Here is a 14,907-nt window from a genome sequence, read left to right on the forward strand (position 1 = left end):
AACTGGATTTATGTTTAGGTCTTTGATCCACTTGGACTTGAGTTTTGTGCATGGTGACAGATATGGATCTATTTGTAATCTTTTACATATTGACATCCAGTTATGCCAGCACCATTTGTTGAAGATACTTTCTTTGTTCCATTGTATAGTTTTGGCTCCTTTGTCAAAAACCAGGTGTTCATATGTGCATGGATTAATGTCAGGGTCTTCAATTCGATTCCATTGGTCCATATGTCGGTTTTTATACCAGTACCAAGCTGTTTTTATTACTATAGCTCTATAGTAGAGTTTGAGGTCCGGGATGGTGATGCCTCCAAGGGTTGCTTTATCGTATAGGATTCTTTTAGCTATCCTGGGTCTTTTGTTTTTCCATATAAAGTTGAGTATTTTTCTTTCCAAGTCTGTGAAGAATTGTGTTGGGATTTTGATGGGGATTGCATTGAATCTGTAGATTGCTTTTGGTAAGATTGCCATTTTTACTATGTTAATCCTACCTATCCATGAGCATGGGAGATCCTTCCATTTTCTGATATCTTCTTCAATTTCTTTCTTTAGAGATTTAAAGTTCTTATCAAAAAGGTCTTTCACTTGTTTAGTTAGTGTTATCCCAAGGTATTTTATATTATTTGTGGCTATTGTAAAGGGTGATGGGAAAACTTTTTTTTTTTTTTAGATTTATTTATTTATTATCTGTACAGCGTTCTGTTTGTATGTATGTCTGCATACTAGAAGAGGGCACCAGATCTCATTATAGATGGTTGTGAGCCACCATGTAGTTGCTGGGAATTGAACTCAGGACCTCTGGAAGAGCAGTCAGTGCTCTTAACCTCTGAGCCATCTCTCCAGGCCAACTAAAGAAAACTTTAAGGCTAATTATTTAGTCTTTAACCCCAACACAGACCCCAGAAGAGTATAGATACCTAACAACAGGAACATCTGGTTGCCTGGACAGTCACCCCAAGTTCTTCTGTAACATTGAGGCATGCAGCTTTGGCCTACAGGCCTAATGTATCTGACAGACATTTTTTAGAAGCAGAGAATATCAAATGACTGTCCTACCTTGTCTTGGCAAAGTTTTGCAGTTGCTTTCTTTTGATTCCTGCTGGTCCAGTTTGATTAGTATACTGTCAGGAATTGAGGCAAGAGCTTTTTTTTTTTTTTTTTTTTGCACAAATGGCTAGCTTTGCCATAAAGAAACTATACAGAGGTTCTTTGATGCCCATCATATTCTTTTGAAGTAAGTTGGTTGTCAGGAGCAGATGTATCTGACTGTCACTAAAAGCTTTATGTTATTAAGCATATTAAATGCCATATTCTGTAAGTCTTGTGAAGTGATTGAAGACCATCTTATCTATCTAAATATATCTATTTAACCTTGAAAGCATACCTAATATGACTTTAGGTTTTATTATAGATGACTACTAACCTATATTTCTTAATTATACATTACATTTTTAAATGAGCTGTATAAATAAAATACCCAAAGCTATAGTGGAAACATACTGGCTGGGTGGTGGTAGCACATGCCTTTACCCAGCACTCAGGAGGCAGAAACAGGTGGATCTTTGTAGGTTCAAGGCCAGCCTGGTTTGCAGAGCGAATTCTAGGACAGGAACCAAAGCCACAGAGAAACCCTGTCTAGAAAAACAAAACAAAAGAGTAGAAACATACATACAGTGTAACAAAATTAATTTTAAATTGTATCAATAAACCCAAATCTATACCAATGTAAAATATTTAAGAGTAGTAGTTGCTTTTTGGATTAAAGTAGATTCAATAATCTATCCTTTCTTCCTTATCATTCCTATATCATAGTCCCCTTTTTTCCTTCAGAAAGAGATCTTTGAATTTAACTCTTTTATTTAGCTTTTTAAAAAAAAAAATTATGAAAAATAATGGCTTGTATCCAACCCCTCTAAATAAGGACAAACACGTCTAATCCATTGAAAACTAAAACTCACCCACTTCCCATCTCTTAGGAATGTGTACATCACTCTCTAGACTACTTCCTATTGTGTGTGGGCACTCGTGTCTTCGTGGGGACCTTGAGAAAATTAGGAAAGTTTTTAGGTCTTGACTGGAGTAGTTTGTGAGGTTGGACCATCTCAGCCAGCGCCTTATGTTCTGGATACAGAATTCAGAGACTGTAACAGAGGCATTTTGAGATGCTGGATCACCTGGACTATCCGTTTTCATTGGTGTTTCTGTTCTCCTTCTTCTGAAGATACATAAACTTTTAAATGTACCATACCTTTCTGTACACAAGTTAGATTTTTTGTTTTATTTTTGAGCAAGTAAAATATATGTTTTGTGTTTTGTAGTTTTTCTAGTTTTATTTATGTCTGTAGTCAGCATTTTCAGGGAGTCTTTCCCGATCAAACATGATCCATATCAACCTGGAATAATGAATCCATAGTTTCTTATTTTCGGTGAAAATAAAAGCATAACTTCTTTCCCAAAGTTACATATCTTTTGACTTCCATTTTGAAGTCAAAACTTTTAAAAAATATATAGTTTGGTTTAATGCAGCACTTTTCAAAATCTAGTGTATTTTAGCAGCTGTCGTTCCTTCGTTAGCAAACAGAAAACGTAAAGACAACACAAAAACATACAGGATCCAGATTCTCTGTGTATTTCCCATCTTTGCATGGCTTTTATTATTATTATTATTATTATTATTATTATTATTATTTTTATTATTATTATTATATTTTTATTTTATGTTATTCCTTTTTTAAGGGCTTTACTCTTTTTAAACTATTTTTAATCTATGACTGTATATATGCCCTTTTACTTTTCTCTTCCAAGCCTGTGTATATACTTAAACACACTTTAACCTATTTAGAGGTTTTTTTCTGTCTGGACCTGTCTTTCCTGATCATCTGTATTGTTTTTTGATAGCATTAGATGAATCTTAAACTGCTATATTAGTTGCCGACATGGCTCAGCTTAGCACATGTGTTGGCACATGGCATTGGTGGCTGGCTCTTCCCCTCGGTTTACTGAAAGCCTAACTTCATGGCAGAGGGAACCATGTTTACTGCTTCAGCTCTAGCAAGTTTTTGGGTTCACTCTACCATCAAGTAGTGCACTGCCTGTGTTGGTAGCAGAGTCTCTTTAAAGAGGATTGCCAGTGTTTGCTGTTAGCATTGAGCCTACCCGGGGATAGGCGGTTATCAGGAAGTCACTTTTTTCTTTGTGTTCGTGTGTCCGTAAAAATTTTTTTAAAGCTTTTTCAGGTTTTATGTGGATCTGTGTTGCCCAGTGGTAGATGCAATATGTACACAAACTTTTTCCTGCCAGCCAGTTCACAAATAGCCACATAGAGACTTATTAGTAATTATAAATGCTCAGCTAATAGCTCAGGCTTGTTAACAGCTAAGTCTTACATTTCAAATTAGTCGATATTTCTTATCTACACTCTGTGATGTGTCTCAGTACCTTTTTTCAGTACAAGTATATCTCCTGCTTCCTCTGCATCTTCTTGAGATTTCTCTTCTTCATTGTCTCTTTTTGTCTCCCAGTCCCACCTAACCTCTACCTGTCTAGCTATTGGCCAGTCAGCTTCTTATTAATCCAATCACAGTAACATATTTTCAGACAGTGTAAAGGAATATTCCACAGCTATGTTCATCTTCCTGTAGTTCTTCTGATTTTTCTTTTTGCATAATTTTTTATTTTTTAAACATTGATTGATTTATTTATGCATGTGTGTGCCTATGAGTGCCATCTTACACCTGTGGAGGTAAAAGCATCACGTGTGGGAGTTAAATTTCCTTTCATTATGTGTGTCTGTAGCATTAGCCTGACAGCAAGCATATTTCTTTACCCACTGAGCCACCTCTCCAGTCCTCCATAAAACAAAAGTCACCTTGACCGTTCTCTTTTATTTACAATTTTTTTTTTTTTTTTCCAAGACAGAGTTTCTGCCTATCCTGGATCTCACAGAGATTCACCTGGCTCTGCCTCTCGAGTACTGGGATTAAAAGCGTGCACCACCACCGCCCGGCTACCATTTTCTTAAGTACTTAAGATCACACTTGTTTCAGTGGTCTTCAAATAATTATATAATAACCGCCCAACACGTCTTTTGGGCATTCAGGTTGTTTTCTTTTTACCCATTTATATTGATACATTTGAACCTATAATTTAGTGAATGTATTTAAGATTATATGTTCTTCATTGGATGAAATTATAAGCTCAGCCGGGCGGTGGTGGCGCACGCCTTTAATCCCAGCACTCGGGAGGCAGAGCCAGGCGGATCGCTGTGAGTTCGAGGCCAGCCTGGGCTACCAAGTGAGCTCCAGGAAAGGCGCAAAACTACGCAGAGAAACCCTGTCTCGAAAAACCAAAAAAAAAAAAAAAAAAAAAAAAAAAAGAAATTATAAGCTCAAAGGGTTTCTTAGGGTTTCTATTGTTGTGAAGAGACATCATGACAATGGCAACTCTTATACAGGAAAACAATTGGGATGGTTCATAGTTCAGAGGTTTACTCCATTATCATCATGGTGAGACATGGAGACATGCAGACAGACATGGTACTGAGCGCTCTACATCTTGATTCGCAGGCAGCAGCAGGAGATTATGTACCACATTGGCCCTAGCTTGAGCATATGAGACCTCAATGTCCACCCCCACAATGACACACTTCCTCCAACAAGGCCCTACCCCGTAGTAGTGCCACCCCCGATGGGCCAAGCATTCACATTCATAAGCCTGTGTGGACATTCCTATTCAAGCCACCACAAAGGGTTTTTATGAATACTTGCCCAGTTGATACTTTTTGTAAATTGTTCCATGGTATATATGTTTTTTACTATTTATAAAAAGTTAAAATGTAGGAAAAATATATACAAATGAGAATTGGGGATGTAACTGATGTGTAGTGTGCTTGCCTAGGATGCAGAGGCCTGGGTTGCACATAGTGATCAACATTTATAATCCTAACGGTAAGTGGGTGGAGGCAGGAGTATCAAAAGTTCATGGTTCTTCTCTAGTGCATACTGCGTTTGAAAACACTCTGGGATATATGAGACTGTTTCAAATTAATTACATTAAAATTGAAGATATATTGTACTGTACTGATCACTTGAGTTTTGTTTTGTTTTTTGTTTTCCAAGGCATGGTTTTTCTGTGTAGCCCTGGCTGTCCTTGAACTCACTTTGTAGACTAGGCTGGGTTCGAACTCAGAGTTCCACCTGACTCTGCCTCCTGAGTGATTAAAGGCATGTGCCACTACTGCCCGGCAGCTAGTTGAAATGATAGTATTATTAAATAAGTTTAGACTTATCTACTCATTTAGATATCTTTCATGATCATATATAATTGAGTCTATTCCTCTCGTTCTATTAGCCCAGTAAAGTTAGTCTGTCTTTTTTGGTTTTTCGAGAAAGGGTTTCTCTGTGTATCTTTGGTGCCTGTCCTAGATCTTGCTGTGTAGACCAGGCTGGCCTTCAACTCACAGAGATCCACCTGGCTCTGTCTCCCAAGTGCTGGGAGTAAAGGTGTGTGCTACCACCGCCTTGCGAGTTTGTCGTTTTTAATGACTATTTTGCTTGACATTGTATAGACTATTTTATTAAAACCAGTGTAATCCATGCACAGTCTGTTCCACTGAGCTTTAAAATTTTTACTTCAGGATACATTTCTTGATGTGTTGTACAGTGTCAGAGTTCTGTATTACTTCCTGGTTTGCTTTGTATTACCTGTGTCTCTGTACACAGCACCTTTTCGTGTGTGTGTGTGTGTGTGTGTGTGTGTGTGTGTGTGTGTGTGTGTGTGTGTGTACATACGCATATTTTGTGTTTTCTGTCAGGCTTTCTGAAGTATTAGTGTTTATTTCTTTATTGTCAGGCTCATTTTCTATTAATTAGGTCAGCTTTTGTACCCTGCATTAATAATATCCAGTATGGGAAGTAAATAAATATTGAAATGGTTTATTTACTATGGTCTCCCTCCCCCCAAATAATACAAAAAATTACATTATAGTACATCTAGGCCAGAATCATTTGTACCTTATATGTTAGATAATGTAGTCTAAGACATTTTAGTGTCCATACATAAAAATCCCCTAATTCTGTTACTTTTAATTTGTACTTTCCTTGGCTTGTGATTTTGTTGTATACTCTTGCCTTTTTTTTTCTTCGGTTGTTTACTGTTTGTTGATAAAGTACTCCTGACTTTTAGTGGCTTGTATATGTGAGTCTCAGCAGGGTAGTTCTTTATTCATCATGTCAGCTGGGTTTATTCTTGGGCCTGATTTGGTGGTGGTTATTGTTCTTATTCATATACTTGGAGCTAGGTATTGCTACACATTGGCAAAGGTACCTCAGTTCCTTCACATAATGGCCTTACTGTTCATTTTACCTTTCTCTCTCTTCTCTGCAAGACCACCAAGCACTCTTTTTCATTTATTCATTCATTCATTTATTTTGTTTTTCTGTAAATGGATGTTTTCCCTCGATGTATATCTGTGTGAGGATGTTGGATTCCCTGAAACTGGAGTTACAGACAGTTGTGAGCTGCAAAGTGGGTGCTGGGAATTGAACCTGGGTCCTCTGGAAGATCATCTAATGCTCTTAACTGCTGACCCATCTCTCTAACCATACACCAAGTGTTCTTAATTGGTGCCTTCTCCAGCCCTAGGGCAACATTTTTCCTTTGTTTTGTTCTCATCATGATTCCTAGGATTAGGTCAATAGTAGAGGTGGAAACTGTAAAAGCTTCTTAAAGTTCCATATCCTGTTGATCACAGAGAGTCACAAGGTTAACCCAGGTTCAAGGGGTTGGAGGAAAAAACACTTTTTGATGGAACGATGATGTTCTATTCCAAAAAATGGAAGTATGATTACTTTGGAGTAATCAATTAAAAGACCTATAAAAATTAAGTTTCTACTGAAATTTGAATGAAAAGTTTTATTGTGTTTACATTTCCTGTTGTAGTAGATGTTTTTATAATATTGTCGTAAGAACCGTATCCTTAATTTTTATATGTTTTGTTCTACTGGAATATAATTCCTTTTACGGCAGGGAAAAGGAAACATTTTCATGCCTTGAACAGGTAAAGTGGTCTAAAGGGTTAAATTTATGCACTGTGGAAAGTAGATATATTCTACTAAATGAAAATTCATACCCAATTCTAAAAAAATTTTCGTAGAAACTCTTTGACATTAAACAAAGTTGCGACTTTAATATGTAATTTCTTGTTTAACCAAATTTTCTCTTGAGTTCAGATGTAGATTAGTTCAAGTGCTTCACAGTTGCGTTCCTTTCACCTTGCCCTGATTTCCCCCCACCCTCACCCCCTTTTCGATTTTCTGGTTGCTGTTAGTAGAAACTGGAATCAACCTTTTTTTTTTTTTTTTTTTTAAAGTAAACCAAGGAAACAACTTTTTGCTTGAGTTTTTGCATCCTACTGTCTAGTAACTGAACTATAATATTCAGTACATGGTGGCTGGGTATGTTTGTATGTATGTGCCTACAAACAGTCACAATACTGAGGTGGATGAGGTGGGGTTAGACAGGAGACACTTTCTCTTACAAACGACACAAGGAATTAAATCATGTGGTAGTGATGGAGTGTGATAATATATGTGAAGTGCCCTGTAAATCTTCAAGTGCTATTTATAAAAAAAAAACAAACAGGTTTTTAACAAGGAAAAAAATGTCTGTATTTGCTATGAATATATAAATACAGCAAATAGTCACAGGCTTCAGTTATTTACTGTTTAGTGCTTAAATTGTACAAAAATAAGGGTCATTTTAAAATAATTTTTCATCCATAACAACTGATAAAAGGGCTGATTTAAGAAAATTTTTTACAACGGTTGTAAAAGAATATTACATATATATGTATATATGAATCATTGTTTAATTTTAAAACGTGTTACTATTGTTTATTTTTAGAAATATAAAGAAAAGGACAAACACAAACAAAAACACAAGAAGCAACCAGAACCATCACCTGCCTTGGTTCCTTCTTTGACTGTTACTACAGAAAAAGTAAGATTGAAGTTTCAAATTTTGTTTTATATAATAACTAATGAAATACTGGTTCTTCAAAGGAGTCTTCCTTCCCGGTGCTCTGATGACAGTTTCCCCCACCTTTCCAGCCATGTATCATGCACTTAAAACTGTTACCTTTTCAGTCCTCATGCTGCTTTGTTTGCTCTGTCCTTGTCTCAAGTGAATTAAGAATAGGGTGTAATTCAGACTTCAGCTCCTTTGAAATCATGCTTCACCACTTAATAGTTGAACCTTAGGTTAATTTACCTCTCTGCAACTCTGTTTCAATACTTACCTGTAAAGTATGGAAATAATAATTGAAATTGATTAAGATACAATATTTAATTATTTAAATGTTATTAAAAGCATTTAAAGAACACACACATCTGGTTCATAGTGTTAGGTATTATTTAGATTATGATATGATGAATTTGAAAACAGAACAGAAGTGGGGCCATGTGGTTGGGACAGAGTGGCAAGTGAGGAGTTGTCTGTAGTTGGAGATGAGGCCGTGGAAGTGCCGCATCACAAAGGGCTGGCTAGATAAGCCAGCTTAAAGAGCTTGTCTCATAGAGTTGTATAAGGGCTTTTGGTTGCTTTGCTGAAGGTGGGGTGGTGGGAAGAATAGGATCTAGGGAGACCAAAGAGGTTATTAAAATAACCCATTGAAGGTGGCATTAAAGTTGAGATAGCAAGAGGTGATCACATTTTGAATGCATTCAAACATGAACCCTTGTGACCTTCTAAAAGATAAGAATCCTCATGTTTGTAGGTTTTGGTATCAGAGATTGTTACTATAGTTCAGCAGTTTAACATAAAATAAAAATTTATCATGTCCCTGGTTCTGTTTGCAAGATAGTCTGGATACATTCTACTGGTTTATTTATCACAGGTAAAGGCTAAAACCAAGGTATGGGATCGATCGCCTGGGTTCTTACTGGAAAGAATCTTCTAACCTCATTCAAGTTCTCCAAAGAATTTAGTTCCTCTTGGTTGTAGAATTGAGGGTCCCATTTCTGTGTCAGCCCCTCTGCCCAACAGCCTACTCTTTTCTCCTAGTGCCTCTCTCTGGCCAGGTTCTTCATCCCAGAGCTGGTAACATTACACTTGAAATTTTCCTAACTTTACCTCTACCGTGCCTTCTGCTTTTAATTAATTTACAGTCTTTTTGTACATTCTGAACCAGTTTGTCTTCTTTTCATGGTGGCACAAGACGTTGTCAAGGAAGATGAAAGGAGAAAAGCCTTGACTCTCTTGGTCTCTGGAGATTTAGTTTCTGTGTCAGTGTTTTTCTAAAATGTTCCTAGATGCTTGTAAGCATCAATTTATTTCTGTTTTTTAATTCGTGACAAATTACGCCTGACCATTAAAAAAAAGTATTTTTAATAGACTTGTTACTTTTTATAATTAATAGAAGACATAGTAGTTCTTTCTGCCATCATTGAAAATAACTTAGGGTTTTAGTTTTGCAGCCTCTTCCCATAACTTAAAATTGTGTGTGTGTCTGTGCATGTGCTCACAAGCTTGCAGAGGGTCTCCACACCCCAGAAGTTTTTCTGTAGTTAGTGAGATTTCCTTCTTGGAATGTTTATAGGAGGGAATAAAGAAGATCGCCCTCCCTCCATGTTTCCTTCTTCCTTTCATTTTGTGTTGTAAAGTTAGAATACTAGACTTCACTCATGCTAGGCAAGTGGTCTTTAACTGAGCTACAGCTCCAGCCCTAGCCCTAGCCCTAGCCCTAGCCCTAGCCCTAGCCCTAGCCCTAGCCTTAGCCCCAGCCCCAGCCGCAGCCCCAGCCCCTGCCCTCTAAGACTAGGTTTCTCTGTGAAGCCCTGGCTCTCCTGGAACTCACTCTGTAGATCAGGCTGGCTTCAAACTCACAGAGATCCTCCTGCTTCTGCCTCCCGAGTGCTGGGATTTAAAGGTGTGTGCCACCACCACCTGTCAAGACTTTTTGAATGTAGAACAAAAGTAAAATGAATTTCTTTATATGTGTAATTTTTATACTTTAAAATTTTAACGATTAATATTGTAAGAAATTCCATGAACTTTTGTTACAATGAAGTCAAAGTATAAATTTATAAAAGCCATTTCCTTTTTGTTCTTTCCCTGTACTATCCACTAAGACAGTTATATTTGAAAATTAAGTTTTTCCTTTCTTTTTTTGTTTTTTATTTATTTGTTTTGAGACTAGGTTTCTCTGTGTATCCCTCAGTGTTCTGTAGATCAAGCTGGCCTCTGTACCTCAGATCTCCCTGCCTCTCCCCCAGTGCTGGGATTAAAGGCATGTGCCACCAACACCTGGCTACTTTTTAAACTAATCTTAATTTGGAGGAAATATAAATACTAATCTTATCATAAAGTTCAGTACACCAGATACATTGGACTTTTTGTTACTTGGTTTAGTTATAATCATTATATAATAAATTACACATATTTAAAGTAAAACAATATTAAAATTAAAAAGATGAAGCTAAGGACGAAGCAGGTCTCAGTCAGTGTGTTTAGCCTGCCTTGGCTGGAAATGCACAGAATGCCACCTGCCTCTGCTTCCCAAGTGCTAGGGGTGACATTTTTGATAAATTTTCATGTGCATGTATTAATAAAACTACCACCACAGTTTTAGGCAAAATTTCTTTGTAATGTCTTTTATAGTTATCTTCTGTGTCTTCCCACCCCTGCTCAGGTAACTACCAATCTGCCTTTGTTTTTTCTCTTTCTTTTTTGAGACAGGGTTTCTCTGTGAAATGGAGAAATAGCCAGTTCCTGGCTGTTCTGGAACTCACTTTGTTTACCAGACTTTCTTGAACTCATAGAGATCTGCCTGCCTCTGCCTCCCAAGTGCTGAGAATAAAGGTGTGCGCCACCATTTCCTGGCCTCCAATCTGCTTTTTGAAATTTTAAATTAGCTTGAATCCTTTAGAAAGTTTAAAAGGAGAAGCATACAGATCTCTCTCTCTCTCTCTCTCTCTCTCTCTCTCTCTCTCTCTCTCTCTCTCTCTCTCTCTCACACACACACACACACACACACACACACACACACACACGCGCACACACGCGCGCGCGCGCGCACACACACACACACACCCCTTGGTTAGTTCATTCAGCATAAAATTTGAATCATGTGATGTGTGTCAACAGTTGAGTCATTCCTGTAGTTGTCTGCTTCCCTGTTGTGTGGATATAACAGCTTGCTTACTGATTCAATAGTTGGTAATATCTGTCTCAGTTTCTGGTTGTGGGCTATTACAAGTAAAGCTGCTGTGAGCATATTACAAGTCTTACATAGATACATGCTTTCATTTCTCTTTATGAATTCCAAGGAGTGGAAGGACGGTTGGGTTGTTTAGTGTGTAGTTGTTTGGTGACTCACTATGGTAAGTGTATATATTAATTGTTTTAGCACTGCCAAACTTTGTGCCATTTTAACATTTCCATCAGCAATGTACAAGTATTTGTAATTCTTCTATATTCTCTGCAATATGGTTGCTGTATGGTTAGTATGACCATATAGAGGTATTTCATTGTGGTTTTGGTTTGCATATATATATAATTGTATTGGGGGTTGAACCTCTGGATTTTACAAATGCTAAGCAGTACTCTACCACTAAATTGTGTCTTCTACCCTAGCCTGCCTTTTTAAAATCTGTTTTTTGAATATTAATTTAGGCAAGTCTGGCCTTGTACTGAGGATGACCTTGAACTTTTGATCCTTCTGCTTCCACCTCCAGAGTGCTGGGTTTAGAGATAGGTTGTATCATCCCTGGATCATCGTTAGTTAGGCACTCAAGTCCTGGTCTATGACTTTTATTGTAAGAAAGGCCTAATTATGTTCATTGCTTTTTTCTGCTCAGAATTTGCCAATTTGTTTTGATGGTGAAATGCCCATTCAGATCTCACCACTACTTGCCCCTTTTCATTGTTTTGTGAGACTTTCTATTCTGGTTGCAAGTTGTTTATCAGAATCCTCATAGCTCTATCAAATTGAGAAATTTTCCTCTTTCTAGTTTAAGAGCTTTTTCTTTTTTTAAATTGTGAATGAATTTTTTTTAAATTAGTAGGTGGTTTTTCTTAAGCTTATTAATGTGACAGGTTATATGACTTGTTTTTCTGTCCGTCCATCCATCCATCCATCCATCCATCCATCCATCCATCCATCCATCCATCCATCCAGGACAAGGCTTAACTGTGTAGCCCTGGCTGTCCTAGAATTTGCTCTGTAGACCAGCCTGGCCTTGAATTCTGAGAGATCCTCTTGCCTCCTAAGTGCTGGGATGAGCCACAACTGCCTGGTTTGTTCTTTCATTCTTTATATTAACTACTGTTTTATTTGGGATTAGTGTTGGCATACCTTTATTCATCCATTTCCTTAAACCATGTGTGTCTGTACTTAATGTTGTAGTTACTTTTCTTCCATTCCTTTCCTTCCCTCCCTTTCCTTCCCCTCCCCTCCCCTCCCTTCCTTTCCTCTTTTCCCCTTTCCCCCTTTTTCCTTCTCCCTCTCTTTCCTTCTCTCTCTCTCTCTCTCTCTCTCTCTCTCTCTCTCTCTCTCTCTCTCTCCCCCTCCCTCCCTCCCTCCCTCCCCCCCTCCCCTCCCCTCCCCTCCCCTCCCCTCTCATTCATGTGTAGGGAGGCACTGTTGAGACAGTGTCTGCTTTGCAGCTCTAGGTGGACTCCAGTTCACTATCCTCATGTGCCTAGGGCCATGGGAGTATATAGGAGGTGACAACTAGTATTTAACAAGTTGACCCACCAATGAATAAATAACTCTTGGATGGGGAGCCTCACTTGACAAGGCTGTGGAGTCACTGACCAGTTGTTTAATCTGGCATATGTTTGTGTTAAGGTAAGTTGTGTTTCTCTGTCCTATTTGTTTCTCTAGTATGTTGGGGAACAGCTTGTTTGTGACCGCACTTTTCTGGAGATTTGATTCAGAGTGAAGACTTTAAAGCTCCTTATAATGGACTACAAGCTAGGATTCCTGCTGTCTTAGACATTGACTGATAGAAACTTACCTCTGTTTAGAAACTTACCTCTGTTAACTTTTCTTCTAACTTTGATGTTACCTTTGCTTTTTTATGAATTGTTAAGGAAATATCTTGGTTTTTTGTTTGATTTCTTCTCTACCCCGTATATTAATTAGAATTGTATTACTTAGTTTTTTGCTTCTCAATTACTATCTTTGTCACTTCCTTTCATTTATTGATACTTCTGTATTGTTTTGTACATATCCTTAACCTTCCTTGTCTTTTTGGCTGTTTGTTCATCTAGTTATTGTGGAAGGATGGGTATGAATAGCTGAGGGTTTGGAGGTAGTGGGAGGAACCCCATGCAGGTAAAACATAATTTCAGTTCATGTGTTTCCACTAGTTTGGCTAGTTGTCTCCGTACTTTTTCCAATCATGGTCTTGATATCTCTTGCTCATATAATTCCACCTTTCTCTCATCGATTGGATTCCTGGAGCTCTCTGCCTGGGACTTGGCCATGGGTCTCTGCATCTGCTTCCATTAGTCACTGGATGAGGGTTCTATCATGACAGTTAGGATGTTTGGCCATCCTATCACCAGAGTAGGTCAGCTCAGGCACTTTCTCGACCATTGCCACTAGTCTATAGTGGAGGTATCTTTGTGGATTCCTGGGGACCTCTCTAGCACTTTGTTTCTTCCTATTCCCATGGTGTCCTCAGTGCATGAGCTGGCTTTTTGGAACCTAGAGCCTATGCTGAGACACTTTGCTCAGCCTTGTTGCAGGGAGGAGGGGACTGGACCTGCTTCAAGTGAATGTACTAGGTAGGCTCTGCTGACTCCCCAAGGGAGACCTTGCCTTTGGAGTGGGTGGTTTGGCGGGGGGGTGGGGGGGTGGGGACTGGAGGCTGGGAGGAGGGAGGGGACAGGGGAATCCGTGGTTGATATGTAAAACGAATAGAAAATCTCTTAATAAAACAAAATGAAAGTTCTTTGATTTTCTTTAAAAGTCCTAGGAAATATAGAAACAGGAGTTGTCTTACAATTAGATATACTACTTGACATTGTACGAAAATACTATAAAACAGTTTATTGGTATGACTGTGCACTTACCAGAGGGCACTAAAGAATTCTGTTTTCTGAAAAATATAAATAAATTCAATTTAGGTGGCCAGTAAAAAAAACTAATAATTTCAGGAAGTGAGACTCTTGACAGGTGACTCTGGGCTGAAAACAGGTGGGCATAGGCAGGCATATACACAGTCTGCACAGAAGTAGGCACAAGAGCATACAGGCCAGAAACATGGACAGGCTGGTGAAGGCCATGTTTATAAAAACAGCACAAAACGGTATTTTGCCAGAAATAGTTACATAACATATACGAGTCCATTCTTACTTTGTAGCTTTTCTTTTCTCAGAATTTGTGTGTGTGTGCTTGTGTGTGTGCATGCATGATATGCTGTTTGTAGAGGTCAGAGAACAACTTTTTGGGGGGTAGGATTGTGAGACATGCTCTTTACATAGCCCTGACTGTCCTGGAACTCACTATGTAGAATAGTCTGGCCTTGAAGTCAGAGGAAAACTTTTGAAGTAGGTTCTTTGTCTTTCTACTGGCTTCCAAGATTCAAGCTCAAGTCTCCATTCCTGTGTCCTGAATCAGGATAATTTCTATACTGGGTTCTCTAATTTATCTAGAGAAAAGTCTGTGACTCTTGTTAGACTTTTTTTTTTTTTGGTTTTTCCGAGACAGGGTTTCTCTGTGTAGCTTTGCGCCTTTCCTGGAACTCACTTGGTAGCCCAGGCTAGCCTCGAACTCACAGAGATCTGCCTGCGTCTGCCTCCCGAGTGCTGGGATTAAAGGCGTGCGCCGCCGCCGCCGCCGCCGCCGCCGCCGCCGCCGCCGCCGCCGCCGCCGCCGCCGCCGCCGCCGCCGCCACC

The 14,907-nt window shown here is 38.6% G+C and overlaps 1 protein-coding gene across 15 annotated transcripts in view; it reads left to right on the plus strand.

Annotated features, from left to right (window-relative positions):
- Mllt10 (MLLT10 histone lysine methyltransferase DOT1L cofactor) overlaps nucleotides 1-14,907 on the plus strand; it is a 172,965-nt gene that overhangs the window by 91,588 nt on the left and 66,470 nt on the right. For all 15 annotated transcript variants that reach the window (XM_028870471.2, XM_037205985.1, XM_028870468.2 and 12 more), the window contains one exon: nucleotides 7,906-8,001. In XM_028870471.2, the coding sequence (XP_028726304.1) occupies nucleotides 7,906-8,001 (96 nt within the window). The remainder of the gene's footprint in view (nucleotides 1-7,905; nucleotides 8,002-14,907) is intronic.

The sequence above is a fragment of the Peromyscus leucopus genome, chromosome 5 (assembly GCF_004664715.2).
Source record: "Peromyscus leucopus breed LL Stock chromosome 5, UCI_PerLeu_2.1, whole genome shotgun sequence".
NCBI lineage: Eukaryota > Metazoa > Chordata > Mammalia > Rodentia > Cricetidae > Peromyscus > Peromyscus leucopus.